General features: G+C 53.0%; 1 protein-coding gene across 4 annotated transcripts in view; it reads right to left on the reverse strand.

Moving 5' to 3' along the window:
- Positions 1-18,110, reverse strand: part of SHANK2 (SH3 and multiple ankyrin repeat domains 2) — a 561,554-nt gene that overhangs the window by 406,736 nt on the left and 136,708 nt on the right. For all 4 annotated transcript variants that reach the window (XM_024987497.2, XM_015461388.3, XM_015461387.3 and 1 more), the window contains exon 9: positions 7,838-7,954. In XM_024987497.2, coding sequence (XP_024843265.1) covers positions 7,838-7,954 — 117 coding nt within the window. The remainder of the gene's footprint in view (positions 1-7,837; positions 7,955-18,110) is intronic.

The raw sequence follows: 18,110 nt of genomic DNA on the forward strand, positions 1-18,110 counted from the left end.
CGCTGTTGAAACAGCCGTGAGCACGCGATGCCCTTGGTTCAGACCGTGGGCAGGCCCGCACCACGTTGACAGGTGGAAACTGCAGGGAAACCCCAGTCTTGGGCTTCATGTCTGCACCTTTACCATGAGTCTGTGTTCAGGTGGTGCTCTAAGTAACTAAAAACACTTACAAGAAAAATTTAAAAGATGGACCTATGCTTGGCAAACACACCTTTCACGTGTGGGGTACAGCTAATCCCAGGCTGTAAAAGAAGAGCCCTGGGCGTTACTTCCAGGGGAGGTGAGCCCTGGATCCTGGCCCAAGGTCACACACCCTGGCCTGATGCTGGGCCTGTCATCTGATTATGGGGTCTCACCTCCTGCCCTGCTGGTTCTGTGAAACGGTTTCTACTGGAACTCGGGCTCCTGAGCGTCCGGGTCCCACCCCAGGCTCCTGGCCCCTGGTCGGGCCGCCAGAACCCACCCCACCAACTGGGGCTCATTCATGATGACCCAAACTGTTAGTTACTTAAAACAACAGCATTATTTTGCCTCAGTGAGCAGTGTTCTGCAGAGAGAAAAGAGGAAAGGGTATCTGAGAGAGCCCTGGCCCTGAGGGGACAAGGGCCCATGGATGAGCCGGATTTCGGCAGGTTACCATCCAGCATGTGGGGGAAGCAGGTGAGAGAGAACGAACTCTGGGGGCAGCCAGCCAGGGCAACGCTCCTGGGGCTCGGGGACCTGAAGGCTGCCTGGGGGCTCATTCTGCACTGGGCTAAGTGTGCCCTGGCCCGGCTCCAGGGCGGCCGGGGAGGACCCACCAGGTGACCGTCCCAGATGTCCGGAGCCACTGGGGCCCATCATAACCCAGGGCAAGAGTCTGGCCCGGCAATTCCGTGTAACCGCTCCCCACTGCTCCGCAAGGACTTCCATTGAAAACTCCCATCCGGGAGGTTTATCTCCTAGGAAGCTAAGAATAAAACCCTTGCCAGGCACTGCCAGTCACACCCTCCCAGGAGGAAGCCAGCCAGGATCCCAGAAAACTCCTCCACTCACCCACAGAAGGACAGCTCTGAGTCAATATTAACCAAGCTCAAGGCACACACCCCGTCATTCTAAGAGCTGCCAGACCTGGAAGGAAGAGAGATTTCAAAACTGAAGGGCAAGTGGTTCGTGTGACTTTATAACAACGACCCTGTGTGTGTGCATGTGTGTACAGACAGGTGTATGTGTCTGTGTGCACACGCGTGCACATGTGAGCACAGGTATGTGTGTGCTCTACAGTTCAGAAGACACACCTCTCCACTCCTTGATTCCACCCTCAGCGCCTTCTTGCCAGAGGTAGCAGGAGGCCCGTTTCACCGATAAGGCAGCGGAGGAACAGGAAGGCGTGAATGAAAACCTGCAGCTCCAGGAAGCGAGCAAAAGGAGCAGTCCTAACCCAGAGAAGTCACCAGTGGGAGCCCCATGGCGCCCGTGCGTGGCTGCTGGCTGCCCTGTGGGTCCTCCTACGAGGGGATCTCATAGGACACACTGAGGCGTGTCTTCATCATTCTAAAGGAGCCCATCAAGTGAAGACACAGACATGCCCTGCGTGTTTTGAGGGCCAAAGCATCAGGGAGAATATCCAATTATTATCCAGGGATGACTTTTGGAGACGTGACTACAGTCACTTAAATGTCACAGACAGGAACTACTCAGCACTCCAAATCATGAGTCCTCAGCACTCCAAATCATGAGTCCTCAGCACTCCAATTCATGAGTCAGGAATTCGTTTCCAGTTTAAATGATCCCTTGAAATGAGCCTGTCCCGGCAGACATAAATCTAGGAAGACTCCGGATGTGTGCGATCAATAAAATGGTGAAGTGCAGAGCTGGGACGCTGCTGTCACCAGAGCGAGGCTGGAACCTGGCTCCAAAGACCGAGCTGCTCTCAAGGGCGGTGCCCCAAGGACCACACCACACACGCGCCCTGACACATGGCTTCACCTGACTTGTGCCCAGTGGAGTATCTGCCTACCTCCAATCAAGGGGTTACAGGAACCCGTCCCCAAGGCCTGGGGGAGGAGAAATACAGACTGGGTTTTGAGCCCGGCTTTGGCGTTTACAGCTGAGCCGCTTGGACTGAGCCTGCGGCTACTGGCCTGTTCAAGGGAATGACAGCCAACAGCAGCCTCCGAAGGCTCGTTGGAGGAATCGAAGGGGAATGACTATGGGACACCTTTCTGCACACCCTCGACACCCAGGGCACAATTGTCCCACGAGGGCCCCCGCAGAGACTGCCACTGGCTACGATGCTGACAACCACGGTGTGGGGTGTGGAAAGGGCACACGGACCAGACAGAACACAGCCTGTCTCCAGAGGCCAGCTCCAGAGAGGCAGGGTTTACTTATTTTTTAACCTTCCAGACAAATTTTGCCTGGCTTAGTAACTTTTGATATTTCAAACTCCCTCCCTCCCTTCCTTCATTATCCAGGGTAGAAAAACAAACACCAGGCTGTCTCCCCCACCTCCCTCTGGGGCTCCTGGAAAGCCAGCCAACAGACCGAGGGAGCTGGAAGATGAGATGCAGTTTGCTGCTTACAATCAAAGCCCTAATTAGTTGACTTCATAAAAGAAGAGAATATTCTGATCATAGTGTGTTTTACTGGAAGTGTACAGATGAGGTCTGCCTAAAACTGATAAAACACACGATCAATCCATAAAGCTGATGTTTTCACATTTAATGAGAAGTCTGTTAAATGAACAGCAGTACACGTGGTTTCACCGTCACCATCGTAAGCACCACCTTCACCACCATCCCCGTAGTCACCATCAGCATCACCACTTGCTGTTGTTCAGTCGCTCAGTTGTGTCCGACTCTTTGCGACCCCATGGACTGCAGCACACCAGGCTTCCCTGCTCTTCACTATCTCCTGGAGTTTGTTCAAACTCACGCCCATTGCGCTGGTGATGCCATCCCACGGCCTCATCCTCTGTGGCCCCTTCTCTAACTCTTGCCCTCAGTCTTTCCCAGCATCAGGTCTTTTCCAACGAGTCTGTTCTTTGCATCTAGTGGCCAAAGTATTGGAGCCTCAGCTTCAGCATCAGTCCTTCCAATGAACATTCAGGGCTGATCTCCTTTAAGGTGGACTGGTTTGATCTCCTTGTTGTTCAAGGGGCTCTCAAGAGTCTTTAGTAGCATCACAATTCAAAAGCATCAATTCTTTAACGCTCAGTCTTGTTTATGATCCAACTCTCACACCCGTACGTGACTACTGGGAAAACCAAAGCTTTGACTCTCATCACCATAGTCACCACCATCACCATCATCACCAGTCACCATCCATCATCACCATCACCTCCGTCACAGTCACTTTTACTGAAAATCCACTGCATGCCAGGCATACCATATGTTTGTTTTCTATTTTAAGCCTCTTAGCAGCCCTGCCAGTTAGGTATAATTATCTCCACATTACAGAGGAGGGATTTTCTGGAACCCAGACTGCCATGTCTCCCTGCATTGCAGTTCTGTCTTGAGGCGGCTTCTTAATCCCTTTCCCTGGCTCCTGTCCTGACCCAAAGGCACCAGGTCCCCGCCCCGGGAGAGTCTGTTTCTCAGCATCACTCTCCAGAGAGCCCTATACGACACCTCCTTCTGCTTGAAGGAGTTTCTCTCGTTGGCCCTGAGCCCGGCCTCACACACCCTGTGTGTGCAGAAGCAGAAGTGGACTCAGAGAGGAGGCCAGCACACTGGTGACTTGGGGAGGACAGGGCCTCAGGTTAGGTATCAATACAATTGCCAGGGGTGCATGACAGAGGCTGGGGAACCCTCGATCCCTCCGTCCACCCCCCCATCCGCCCCGAGGACAGCTCATCGGAAGGATGCTAGTGTACACGGAGCTGTGCGTCTCTGAATTACACAGAGATGCCATCTGCACTGGCTTTTCTCACTGGTTGGGAAGGGGGTCGGCGCTGAGGGAAAAGATTAAAGGTCACACTAGCATCCCAGGGAGCAGCATGATGGATTCAGGAGGCTGGATCCCAGAACACTTGCCGACTCCCAACTGGACATGCTGTCCAGAACCCACGGGCCACCAAGCGAGTCTGTGACCCTCCATGATGAATGCAAGGCTGGGTGTCCAAAACAGGAGGGGCCCCAAAAGCATTTCTACCCGTGCTGCTGCGGAGGGTCAGGCGGGTAGGGCTGGACAGCAGCAGGCGGGCCGCAACGGTCCCAGAACCCTGGACAGCTCTCACACCCTGGCCAGGCTCCCAGCACGCTGGGAGGAAGGCACTCGGCCGGGAGCAGGGAGTCTGTCTTTAACTTACGTCTGGTGAGAGACCAGATGCAGCCTTCGGCACCCGGGCCTGGCAAACTGGGGCCCACAGGCTAAACTGGCCCCCTGCCTGGTTTATAAATAAAGTTTTATTGGCGCACAGCCACACATTAATCTGCATATCGTCTGTGGCTAAGTTCACACTGCACAGGCAGAGTGGAGTAGCTGTGAAGAAGTCCATGTGGTCTGAAAAGCCAGAATATTCACTCAGTGACTCTTTATAGAAAAAGTCTGCTGGCCTCTCTAACCCAAGGCAAGAGAGGCAGGGTCTTCCTACTAGCCCTGGGCGGCTCTGGGTCATCCCAAAGCCATCAGCCGAGGGTGAGGATAGGTCCAGAGGACACAGAGGGGACCCAGCCCCACAAATAACTCAGAATACAGATTCCCGACACTCTAATAAAAACGGTTACACTTTCAAAGATCGTCCTGTCCTCCATTATTTCAAGAGACAGAAAACATGGTATTCTGTTTAGGTATTTCCCCCCCCTCCATGATAAAATATGCTTAAAATCTACCAGGGAAAATTAAGGAATGCTTTCCCCATCTAAGGCAATAATTAAGAAGCACGTGTTGGCACAGATGTTTTACCAGCCAAAGCCAAGCCTCCTGACGTGTGTTTTTCTAGCCCAGCCGAGCAAGATATCCCCACGCTCATAAATCCACTCCAGCCTCCATGTGCCGTGGAACACCTAGGGCCCCAGCTGTGTGCAAATCCCATCAATATGCTTTCATTAAGGAGCTGGCCAGCAGCTTTCAGGAAATCCCTTGAAGTCAGACTGAAATGCTTCCCCAGCCCCATCTGGCTGAGCTGCTCTCCTGTGCCAGGGGCAGGGGACACGCTGAGAGATGGCAGTTTGTGTCCCTGAGAAGGTGGGCCCAAGGGGCAAGCGGAGGCCAGCAGGGATGACAGGTAAGGCCTAATAACGACCTGAGCCCGGGCCGTTCCCCTGGGCTGTACTGCAAAGGGCTGTGGCGTAAAAAGCACAGCTCACTCTACCAGGGGCTCATCAAGGAAAGGCTTGACTGAGGGCAGGTATCTCAACTGGGTCTTGAAGAACACATAGGGGTTTTCCAGGGCAAAGTGACTCCAGTCACTTAGGAGTCTTGCCTGGAGGGTGGGGGTCGTGTCCCACCCCTGGTGCTTTCTGGGCTGCTCGCACCCAGCTCGCCTGAGTTTTCAGTCCTTCTCACACGGGAGAGCGAGGGCTTTTTATAAACTTGCTCACATCAAGGCTCCACTCGTGGAGCCGAAAAGAAGTGAGCGGGGTCCTGAAAAAAGATCTGCACTCCTGTGTTCACAGCATCGCTGTTCACAGCAGGTGAGAGATGGAGGCAGCCCATGTCACCTGACGGATGAAAGGATAAAACGTGGTCCATCTTCACAAGGGAAAACTGCTGCCGTTGTTCAGCCGCTCAGTCGTGTCTGACTCTCTGTGACCCCACAGGCTACAGCACACCAGGCCTCCCTGTCCATCACCAACTCCCGAAGTCCACTCAAACTCATGTCTGTTGAGTTGGTGATGCCACCCAACCATCTCATCCTCTGTTGTCCCCTTCTCCTTCTTCCTTCAATCTTTCCCAGCATCAGGGTCTTATTCCAATGAGTCAGCTCTTCCCATCAGGTGGCCAAAGTACTGGAGTTTCAGCCTCAGCATCAGTCCTTCCAGTGAATATTCAGGGTTGATTTCCTTTAGAATTGATTGGTCTGACCACCTCGAAGTTCAAGGGACTCTCAAGAGTCTTCTTCGGCACCACAGTTCAAAAGCATCAATTCTTCAGCGCTCAGCCTTCTTTATAGTCCAACTCTCACATCTGTACATGACCACTGGGAAAACCACAGCTTGGACCAGAAGGACCTTTGTCTGCAAAGTGATGTCTCTTCTTTTTAGTATGGTGTCTAGGTTTATCATAGCTTTTGAAAGCTATGACGAGGGGACATTACTCAGCCTTAAAAAGGAAGAAAACTGTGACACAGCTACAACCTGGATGAACCCGAGCACAGCACAGAGTGAAGTAAGAGAAACGAAAGGGCAGATTCCACGCGATTCCACTCGTAGGACGTCCCTGGAGCTGTCAAGTTCAGAGACAGAAAGCAGATGGTGGGGCTGGGGGAGGGAACGGGGACTGGGTTGATGGAGACAGAGTGTCAGGCTGGGGAGATGGAAAGTTCTGAAGACAGAGGCGGGCGACACTTGTTCAGCCATGTGAATGCATGGAACAATGCTGAGACGCGTACCTTAACTGCACAGATAAGACGGTCAAACATTCGCTCTGTTTTACTTATCTACCCACAGTGAAGAAGGAATTAGGTTTCCAAGGTGGCGCTCGTGGTAAAGAGCCTGCCTGCCAGTGTAGGAGACATAAGAGATGTGGGTTCCATCCCTGAGTAGGAAAGATCTCTTGGAGGAGGGCATGGCAACCCACTTCAGTATTCTTGCCTGGAAAATGTCATGGACAGAGGAGCCTGGCAGGCTATAGTCCATGGGGTCACAAGAGAGTTGGACTCGACTGAAGCGACTTAGCATGCAAGAAGGAATTAAATCGGAAAAGCCCACTGGGGACATGTGTGTACGTGTGATGCGAGGCCTGCCGCTGTTACACGGCAGTCCCATTGGCGTCCAGTGGGGTGCCACAATCGTCTTGGGGGCTCTGTCAGCAGCTCCCATCCCCATTTCATGGCTCCAACCTGCCCCCTCCAGGCCCCAGGGGAGACCCGCTCTGGGGTACGTGTGACACGGTACCTGCAGACTCTGCCGTGGGGGGTTTGTGCCCAGCTCTGACTGCACCAGCTGTGTCCAGGAGCCTCCTCTCACTTCCTGTGACTCAACTTCCCCTTCTATGACAGGGATGTGTGTTGTGCAAGCTAAGTCTCTTCAGTCGTGACCCTGTGGACTGTAGCCCACCAGGCTCCTCTGCCCATGGGATCCTCCAGGCAAGAATACTGCAGTGGGTTGCCAGTCCCTTCTCCAGGGTATCTTCCCAACCCAGGGATGGACCCTGATTTTCTTATGTCTCCTGCATTTGGCAGGTAGGTTCTTTACCACTAGCACCAGCTGGAAAGCTCGTACGACAGGGATAACCATCCTCAGAGAAGCTGGTGAGGAGCTCTTCCAGCTAAGCACTGAGTGTCTGTGTCTCTGCAGATTCCTACCTTGAAGCCCTAACCCCCCAGTGTGACTGTGTCTGGAGATGGGTCTTTACAAGGTGATTAGTTTAAGTGAGGTTGTGAGGGTGGGGCCCTGATCTGACAGGATTAGCGTCCTTGGCAGAAGAGACAGCCAAGGGCTGTTTCTGTCTCTGTACATGAGAGGAGGACACAGCCGGAAGGGGAGGGAAACCAACCAGGAAGGCAGCTCCCCGGAACCAGGCAGGGCGGCCCCGTGGTCTGGGACGTGCAGCCAGGACTGTGAGAAACAAGTGTCTGCTGTTTAAGCCGCCCCATCTGTGGGGCTTCATTACAGCACCCGGAGCTGGACACCCACCTGCAAAGTGCTCAGCACAGCCCCGGGTCCGGGGTGCACAGTCACAGCTCACTGACCTGGTTGTAGAGGGCGCAGATGTGCAGGGCGGTGTTCCCCGAGGCGTTCTGGGCCCCCATGTCGGCCCCGTAGAAGAGCAGGTGCTCCAGATGCTGCACGTGGCCGTACCTGCAGGCCTGAAACGAGAGTCCACAGCGTGAGCGGGACCGCCTGGGCACACCGGCTCCCCCAGAACTGACGATGTGAGCGGGACTGCCCGGGCACACCTGGCTCCCCCAGGACTGACAGTGTGAGTGGGACCGCCCGGGCACACCAGCTCCCCCAGAACTCATGGTGTGAGTGGGACCGCCCGGGCACACCTGGCTCCCCCAGGACTGACAGTGTGAGCGGGACCGCCCGGGCACACCAGCTCCCCCAGAACTGACGGTGTGAGCGGGACCGCCCGGGCACACCTGGCTCCCCCAGGACTGACCGTGCGGCCGGCACAGCTCACAGCCCACTCCCGCATCTGCACCAGGCCCCCTAGGACAGACCCCAGGGTGGGGAACAGGAGAGGGGCTCGTGACAGGACTGAGGATTGTGTTCAGCTGTTCAACAGAGGGGTGGGTCTGCGTAGGGGCCACCCATTCCTTTCATTTGGACCTGCAGGATGGGAACCCCAAAGACACCATGGCATGTCTTCGCCCCCTGAACTCAGCAACCGCCCAGGAAACGTGGATCAGGATGCTCCATACCTGGCCTTGCTAATTCAAGCCCCCGGGATCCCAGGATGATGCATGAGGACATCTGTGGGTGTGCGAGGACCTGCTGTGTCCTGGGGAGAGACCCGCCCACCTGACCTGTCCTCCTCTGGGCAGGGGCAGCCCCGCTGAGACTTTAACATGAACCCACCCTGAAGGGGCTCAAGAGGCAGGGGAGGTGGCCCCACAGCGTGATTTACCCTTTTCTGAGCCCTTCTAGGGCTGACGTAAATCCTTCTAGGGATTTATGAGCCAACAGGGTTCTGGGCTCCACCAGATCTGGCTTGGTTTTCCAGAACTTTCACTCTGAGCCTATGTCTTCACGTGCCAACAGAAACCCTGCTCCTCGAGGGGTTCTCATGAGTCACGTGAATACGGGGCCTGAAAAGACCCCCAGTGGTGCTCAGGGACGGGCCAGCCCCCCACCCCCCACAGCAAGCAGGGAGACCTGGCATTGAGACTGCGTAGGGGCGGGGGCCGTTCAGCTCCAGCAGGGGGTCCAGAGGCTGGGGGTGGGTCTCCTGACCCTGGGCAGCAGGTCCTATCCGACTAACCCCACCCCATCCACCAGCACCGCCTGCGCACCCAGCAGCGCACAGCGCCGAGGTGGTGAGACCCACTGTCCCTGTGTTGGGGCGAAAATGCAGACAGAGATACGAGAGGCTAAGGAACAGGGTCCTGACCCAGGACTGAGCACACGGAGGGCGGGGAGCGCCAGGCACAGAGCAGACAGCTGGCCCAGCCAGGACGGGCAGCCGCGGTGGGTTGGGGTTGGGCTGGCGCGCAGCTCGTCAGCCCTGCCTTTCTGGTAACTGAGACAGACTGAGCGGAACCTCCACCTCTGTGCTGTGCAAGAGAGAGCGCCGAACCCCACCAATTAACAGAGGAGAGAGGACGGGAGGACGGGGGTCAGTAATCGGATGACCTTAAAAACCCTGAGAAACACCCCACCAATTAACAGAGGAGGGAGGACGGGAGGACGGGGGTCAGTAATCGGATGACCTTAAAAACCCTGAGCAACACCCACGTCCAACCCCAGTGCTGCCGTTTAGAGCAGATCATCACCAGAGATACGGTGGCTTCCACCTGCCTGCCCCACCTTCCCTTTTCAGGGCAACAGCGCCTGCCTCTTCCTCTGGGGCCCCGAGCCGGCTCGCAGAGGCCTGGGGGCCCGCCCCTCCCCACGCCTACAGCACACCCAGAACGTTCGAGCTTCCGGCCATGGGCGTGGGCTGGGGATGCCCAAGTGACTCTCGGGAGCCACGGAGCCGGAGGCTGAAACATTTGTCAGAACAACAGAGAAAATGGAGTTCTCGCTTTCCTCCAGGAGGGTCGGCAAAAAAAGCCACGGAAGCTCAGAGCTGCTGGGGCCACCAACGCAGGGGAAGGGAGAAGTGGGAGCTGAAGGCAGGAGAGAGGAAACAAGACACACACAGACACACACACAGACACACACACACAATAGAGACACACACACACAGAGACAGGCACAGAGAGACACACACACACAATAGACAGACACACCAACGCAGGGGAAGGGAGAAGTGGGAGCTGAAGGCAGGAGAGAGGAAACAAGACACACACAGACACACAGACACACACACACAATAGAGACACACACACACAGATACAGGCACAGAGAGACACACACACACACACACACACAATAGACAGATCCACAATAGAGACAGACACACACAATAGAGACAGACAGACACACACACACAGAGACAGATACAGGCACAGAGAGACACACGGACACAGAGACACAGAGACACACACACAGACATACAGAGACAGATACAGGCACAGAGACACACACACACACACACACACACACAGACGTTGCCAAGGTAATGTCCTGTGAATCCCTCTCAGTGAAGACTCTGCCTGGGCTCTTCAGGATGTAAGCCTAGGTATAATTTTAATTTTCCCCTTATATCAGCTTGAGATTTTTGACCCTCAAATTGAAGGAGCCCTCGCCAAACCACTCTCTCCAAAGGCCTTCCAGGAAGCAAGACTGGACTCGGCTTAACTATCCTACAGTCAGAAGCGAAGAGGCTGCACTGGCATAAAAAATACATTTACCATCACTGCACACCCACCCTCCCCCTTCCGTGGTTAACTTGAAATGGTGACATTTTATGTGACGTCATTGGATCGTGTCTCGCTCTCCTCAACCAAGGGTCACGACATGATCAACGCGAAGAGAGAAAACAGCGTCGCTGACTCTAAGGGCTTCCTTCCCACCCGTGTCTTTCTCAGAGCCCAGTGTCTGCAAACAAGCAAAACCAGAAAATTCAGACACATGCTGGAACAACAACAAACTCCCATAATCGCTTTTCTAAAGGATCATCTTTGCTCATCTCTTCTCTCAAACCACTGGCTGTTATGTGACTTTGGACACCTGATGTGAAAAACTGACTCATTTGAAAAGACCCTGATGCTGGGACAGATTGAAGGCAGGAGGAGAAGGGGAAGACAGAGGATGAGACGGTTGGATGGCATCACCGACTCAATGGACATGAGTTTGAGTAAGCTCCGGGAGTTGGTGATGAACAGGGAGGCCTGGCGCACTGCGGTTTATGGAGTCGCAAAGAGTTGGACACGACTGAGCGACTGATCTGAACTGGACTGTTACGCGATAGAAGCCATGTTTGCTGAAGAAGTGGCCTGGCGCGCGGGAAACAGAGGAAGGAATCTGGGCGAGGCGGTGGCCAGAGGGGTGAGCAGACTGGCTGCAGTCAGTGTGGGAGGGTGGCAAGAAACAGGTGAATAAACGAAGGACAACGGGAGCAGGTTTCCCCGTGTCAAGAAGGGAGTCGGTGACGCAGCGCAGGAGAAAACGAGAGGAAACTCCTCCGTGGCACTGGAGGCCCTCCAGTATGAGCTTTCGGTCTCAGCAGAAAAGCAAGAGACGGACTGTGTAGGCACTCCTGGACGTGAGTGCACACGCGCCCCTGACTCAGGCCACACATACGCACCGGGGTTTCTGGCTTTGGCAAAAGGCTGGACGAGGGTGGTGGTAACCTACACGGGGAAAATGAGAACTGAAGATCTGGAGAAACGATAAAACAAAATTCCTGTTTTGACCAAAGCAGGCTATCCCATGCTCATGAGACTCCTCCGTGGCGGTGCCACCTAGGTATTCGCATGTGCCAGTTTGGAGTTTCAAGGAGAGCCAGAGTTGAGTCAAGTTATCCAAAGAATAGCAAGGAGAGATAAGAAAGCCTTCCTCAGCGATCAATGCAAAGAAATGGAGGAAAACAACAAAATGGGAAAGACTAGAGATCTCTTCAAGAAAATTAGAGATACCAAGGGAACATTTCATGCAAAGATGGGCTGGATAAAGGACAGAAATGGTATGGACCTAACAGAAGCAGAAGATATTAAGAAGAGGTGTCAAGAATACACAGAAGAACTGTACAAAAAGATCTTCACGACCCAGATAATCACGATGGTGTGATCACTGACCTAGAGCCAGATATCCTGGAATGTGAAGTCAAGTGGGCCTTAGAAAGCATCACTACAAACAAAGCCAGTGGAGGTGATGGAATACCAGTTGAGCTATTCCAAATCCTGAAAGATGATGCTGTGAAAGTGCTGCACTCAGTATACCAGCACATTTGGAAAACTCAGCAGTGGCCACAGGACTGGAAAAGGTCAGTTTTCATTCCAATCCCAAAGAAAGGCAATGCCAAAGAATGCTGAAACTACTGCACAATTACGCTCATCGCACACACTAGTAAAGTAATGCTCCAAATTCTCCAAGCCAGGCTTCAGCAATACATGAACCGTGAATTTCCTGATGTTCAAGCTGCACAATTACGCTCATCGCACACACTAGTAAAGTAATGCTCCAAATTCTCCAAGCCAGGCTTCAGCAATACGTGAACCGTGAATTTCCTGATGTTCAAGCTGGTTTTAGAAAAGGCAGAGGAACCAGAGATCAAATTGCCAACATCCACTGGATCATGGAAAAAGCAAGAGAGTTCCAGAAAAACATCTATTTCTGCTTTATTGACTATGCCAAAGCCTTTGACTGTGTGGATCACAATAAACTGTGGAAAATTCTGCAAGAGATGGGAATACCAGACCACCTGACCTGCCTCTTGAGAAGCCTATATGCAGGTCAGGAAACAACAGTTAGAACTGGACATGGAACAACGGACTGGTTCCAAATAGGAAAAGGAGTACATCAAGACAATATACCACCCTGCTTATTTAATTTATATGCAGAGTACATCATGAGAGACGCTGGGCTGGAAGAAGCACAAGCTGGAATCAAGACTGCTGGGAGAAATATCAATAACCTCAGATATGCAGATGACACCACCCTTATGGCAGAAAGTGAAGAGGAACTCAAAAGCCTCTTGATGAAAGTGAAAGAGGAGAATGAAAACGTTGGCTTAAAGCTCAACATTCAGAAAACGAAGATCATGGCATCCGGTCCCATCACTTCATGGGAAATAGATGGAGAAACAGTGGAAATAGTATCAGACTTTATTTTGGGGGTCTCCAAAATCACTGCAGATGGTGACTGCAGCCATGAAATTAAAAGATGCTTACTCCTTGGAAGGAAAGTTATGACCAACCTAGATAGCATATTCAAAAGCAGAGACATTACTTTGCAAACAAAGGTCCGTCTAGTCAAGGCTATGGTTTTTCCAGTGGTCACGTATGGATGTGAGAGTTGGAGTGTGAAGAAAGCTGAGCACCGAAGAATAGATGCTTTTGAACTGTGGTGTTGGAGAAGACTCTTGAGAGTCCCTTGGACTGCAAGGAGATCCAACCAGTCCATTCTGAAGGAGATCAGCCCTGGGTGTTCTTTGGAAGGAATGATGCTAAAGCTGAAACTCCAGTACTTTGGCCACCTCATGTGAAGAGTTGACTCATTGGAAAAGACTCTGATGCTGGGAGGGGTTGGGGGCAGGAGGAGAAGGGGACGACGGAGGATGAGATGGCTGGATGGCATCACTGACTCGATGGACAAGAGTCTGAGTGAACTCCGGGAGTTGGTGATGGACAGGGAGGCCTGACATGCTGCGATTCATGGGGTCGCAAAGAGTCGGACACAACTGAGCGACTGAACTGAACTGAATGGAATCTGTTGGCAAATGTGGACTGAAATCGTGTGAAATTGTCACTTTTAGTCAAAATGGCTGAACGATGGTGCTTTCGCTGGTTCAGTCTAAGAGATGATATTTAAACCCGCAGGTCTGAATGCAGTCGCTTAGGAAGAGCATTTACAGGGGAGAGAACAGGGGCAGAGCCTTGGGCACCCACCACTTAGAGGTGGGACAGAAGAGCAGGAGCTTTCCTGGCAGCTCAGCTGTAAAGAACCCGCCTGCCAACACAGGAGGTGCAGGTTCGGTCCAGTGTTCTTGTCTGGGAAATCCCATGGACAGAGGAGCCTGGTGGGCTACAGTCCATGGGGTCGCAAAGAGTCAGACGTGACTGGGAGACTAAACGAGAACCCCCTCTGAGAGGGCCTGGAGTCAGTAACAGGCCGGGAGCACTGAGCGCACTTACTACCCAGACCTTGGGTTCTAAATACCACTCTGGACTCAAAAGAATCGGGACTCCTGACAGAGATGGGTGATTCGAGGGCTGAGGCACGAAAAAACAGGATGAGCCTGGAAAACCTCGTTGAGCCGGAAGGAAAAAGGATGAGGATGGGTGCACAGGACACACGGGCCATCCTGAGGGGCTCCCTGGACCCGAAGCAGGATAACATCAACAGACCTCTTGAAAAACAGAAATCCACGAAACCACGTTACTGTAAGTAAGTGAATAAATAAATAGGACGAGAAAGCTCCTTCTGATAACAGAAAGCCAACTAATTGTGAGCAATAAGGATGGGAGTAGGAAAATCTCCACTCAGCAGTTACTTACTTAATTCAGGCAAGAATACCATGCATGCTAAAACGAGCAGGTGAGAGGGAGATGGGGAAAACGGGCTTTGTCAAATACTCCCTGACTGCAGAGCGAAGAGGAAACTGCAGTGGAGAGCCTGGCAGATTCCAGGTGAACAGGGGGCCAGAGTGGACATCACCAGTGACGGCAAATGGTCACCACTGCCCCCTGACTGGACCACCAGTAACACAGTTCCCCTCCATGCTGCTGCTGCTGCTAAGTCATGTCAGTCGTGTCCGACTCTGTGCGACCCCATAGACGGCAGCCCACCAGGCCCCGCCGTCCCTGGGATTCTCCAGGCAAGAACACTGGAGTGGGTTGCCATTTCTTTCTCCAATGAGTGAAAGTGAAAAGTGAAAGCGAAGTCGCTCAGTTGTGTCGGACTCTTAGCGACCCCATGGACTGCAGCCCACCAGGCTCCTCCATCCATGGGATTTTCCAGGCAAGAGTACTGGAGTGGGGTGCCAGTGCCTTCTCCGTCCCTTCCATGATTTTCCTGCACAAATGCGCATCATGCATCTTATCACCAGGAAACACTGAGCAAATGCACACCAGGCGACAGGCTCCACACGCCCACCCTGTAACCTTCGGGAGAGGCCCCTGAGAGAACCAAGGGAACACGATGAACTCTGGCAGGCAAAAGGGTTTGTGCGGGGTCCAAGACCGGATCTTTTCACTGTGCATGCCAAGTCACTTCCGTCGTGTCTGACTCTTCGTGACCCTGTGGACTGTAGCCCTCCAGGCTCCTCTGTCCATGGATTCTCCAGACAAGAATACTGGAGAAGGCTGCCATGCCCTCCTCCAGGGGATCTTCCCGACCCAGGGATTAACCCACATCTCTTAAGTCTCTTTCATCGGCAAGCATGTTCTTTACCACGAGCACAGTCTGGGAAGCCCCACATCCTTTTACTATATTGGTCATTACTGGGACAATGGGAAAAACTCAAATGTGGTCTCTGCGTACATAGAATTCTCTGTATTTGCTTCTGCAAGTCCTCTTTAAGTTTGAAATTAAAATATTCACTCAGTTTTTAAAAAAGAGCAATTAGTACTTGTTTGACAAAAACATCCCAAAGCTATTAGAAATGTGTCTTCCCCCAAGATAAGTTGTGCTAACTCTTTGTCCTTTATTTGAAAAGGGTGTTGTACTTTCTGGCCACTGGGAGACAGATTAAAAGGGTTGACAGAGGTCAGAGTGTAACTAGAATGTAAAACAGCACCCCCTACACTCATGTAGTGTAACCATTTTCTTCTGAGACGCTTTTTGGAAAATGCATGTGTCTGGGGCTCCATCCCACAACCACTTCCTGCAAATCTCCGGGGCAGGTGCATTTGGAGGAGACTCCCCACAGAATCTGGGATCTGGGATTCCCTCACCTATGCTGAGCGCCCCCCTTCCCCCATCACTAGCCAAACCCATGAATCGTGTAAATGAGAAAAAAAAGACTGCTCCTTCCTCCAGGCGCTGCACTGCCACCTGCTGGACACCTGCTGTGGTACAGCTACAAGCCTAAATTTACAGCAAGAGGAACAGCGCCCCCCGGGGTTGTGCAGGGCAACCAGAGCAATGCAGAGCTGACTGCACTGCAAACGCTTCTGCTTGGTTCTGTGCCTCAAGCAACCTAAGTCCACACCACACTCAGGTATTTCTCCTACAGCCCGTGCTTTATCAGACAAGCTGGAGATGTGACAGAACAGTCAGCATGCAACACCACAGACAGACCCAGAACACACCCTGCTGTGAGTGCTGTCAGGGAGCATCCAGGAGGCCTGTCCCATCACTGTGGGGTCAGGGGAGCACCAAGGACTTGGAGCCCAGGTCTGAGGGCGAGCAGGTGTCAGCCCAGTGAAGAAGAGGGACGGGAGGGCGTAGTGGCCCGAAATTGTAATTCCCTTAGGGCAAAAGGTTCTCATTTGAAAATGATAAATAATAAACAGCGACCAATAACAAATTAAGACCGAACAGTAAACATCCTTAAGAAAATTGTTGCAGGAAATCAAATGAGATCTGTGTGAAGGCCTGTGAGCAAATGGGTTAGGTGCTCTCTGTCAAGTATCATTCCTCAGAGACAAAACCAGACAGGGCGAGAGGACACGGTGAGGATGAGCTTGGGGGCGTGGCCAGATGATGATGGGAAAGTGGGGGCGTGGCCAGGTGATAATATGATGGGGGCGTGGCCAGATAATGATGGTGATGGGGGCGTGTTCAGATGATAATAATGGTGATGGGGCGTGGCCAGGTGATAATGATGTGATGATGGGGGCGTGGCCAGCACTTACTGAGCACTTACTAGATGCCAGGCACTATGGGAAGTGTGTCATTTTACCGTCTCAAGAGCTTCATGAATTGTTACTGAGCCAACTTCAGAGATTTAGTAAAGAAGTTCAGAGAGGCTAAACCACTTGCTCAGGTGGCCCAGGCCATGCTGAGGGCGGTCTGCAATCCCAGCCCAGAATAAACTGTACTGACAGCTCAAGGAAGAAATCTCACATCTCCCAAATAGAATCAGACAGAATCAGGGGAGGAGGAGAGTGAGATGCCCCACGTGGGCCAGTCCTGTGGGCACAGCTGCTCATGAAGGTGTGTGTTAACACGAGACTCCTTCACCAAGCAGCTGCCCTCTCGCTGGGCCCTCAGCTCACCAGTAACACATTCTCGAGTCCTGAGATAGCCAACCAACCCCCCGTCACTCAGGTCAGAGCAAGATGCCTGGCGCTGCGCTGGTGGACGTGAAAGTATCAATACTTAGCAAATAAAACTGCACTGAAGTTTGGACTTCCCTGGTGGCTCAGATGGTAAGGAATCCACCTGCAAGGCAGGAGACCCAGGTTTGACCCCGGGGTCGGGAAGATCCCTTGGAGAGGCAATGGCAACCCACTCCAGTATTCTTGCCTGGAGAATTCCATGGACAGAGGAGCCTGGTGGGCTACAGTCCACACGGTTGCAAAGAATCGGACACAACCGAGCAACTAACACAAGACTGCACTGAAGCCCCCTAATCCAACCTACCAATTGCCTAGGCTGTGGGAATGTACTGGGGTGGTTTTTACTTCTTTATGACTCTTCATATTTTCAAAGAATTCTACGTTGAGCAGGTCCTTCTTCAGTAATGAAAAAAATTAGACTAATGTGAACCAAGTTTAAAGGTTTGCAGACATGTCAAAAACGTGTGCTCTTCCAAAATCAGCCTGCAGGGGGCGTGTGTTCCCAGTCGCGAAGCCTGGGGGCTGGCTGTGAAGGCCTCACTTTGCAGGTAAACGTCAGCCTCCTGTCACACAGGCAACCGAGCCGCAGGTAATACCTGGGAGCAGGCGGAAAGGAGCTGTCGGGTGCCACGCAGAGGGGACTGTAGACCCCAGAACCCCGCGGTGCTTCTCCAAGAATCTGGGCGATGCAAACCCGCCTGCCCTCGACTTCCTTCTACCGCCAGGGCACTGTCGCTGGAGGGGTGGCGTACTCCGGGAGCCCTGGAGGCCGGACACAGCACCAGGCTTCCAGTGCGGGGCGCGCTGGGAACCTCGGGCAGGTCACCCACCCTCTCTGGGCCTGGCTAACTCGGAGCCCAGCAGGGGTCTGCCAGGGTTGCGGGAGGGGTGTGAAAAGGTGGGGAGGACAGCGTTTGCTGGGTGAACGGGCCCTCCCTGACCGAGGATGATAATCGGGGAGGGAGGGCCG

The sequence above is a fragment of the Bos taurus genome, chromosome 29 (assembly GCF_002263795.3).
Source record: "Bos taurus isolate L1 Dominette 01449 registration number 42190680 breed Hereford chromosome 29, ARS-UCD2.0, whole genome shotgun sequence".
NCBI classification, from domain to species: Eukaryota; Metazoa; Chordata; class Mammalia; order Artiodactyla; family Bovidae; genus Bos; species Bos taurus.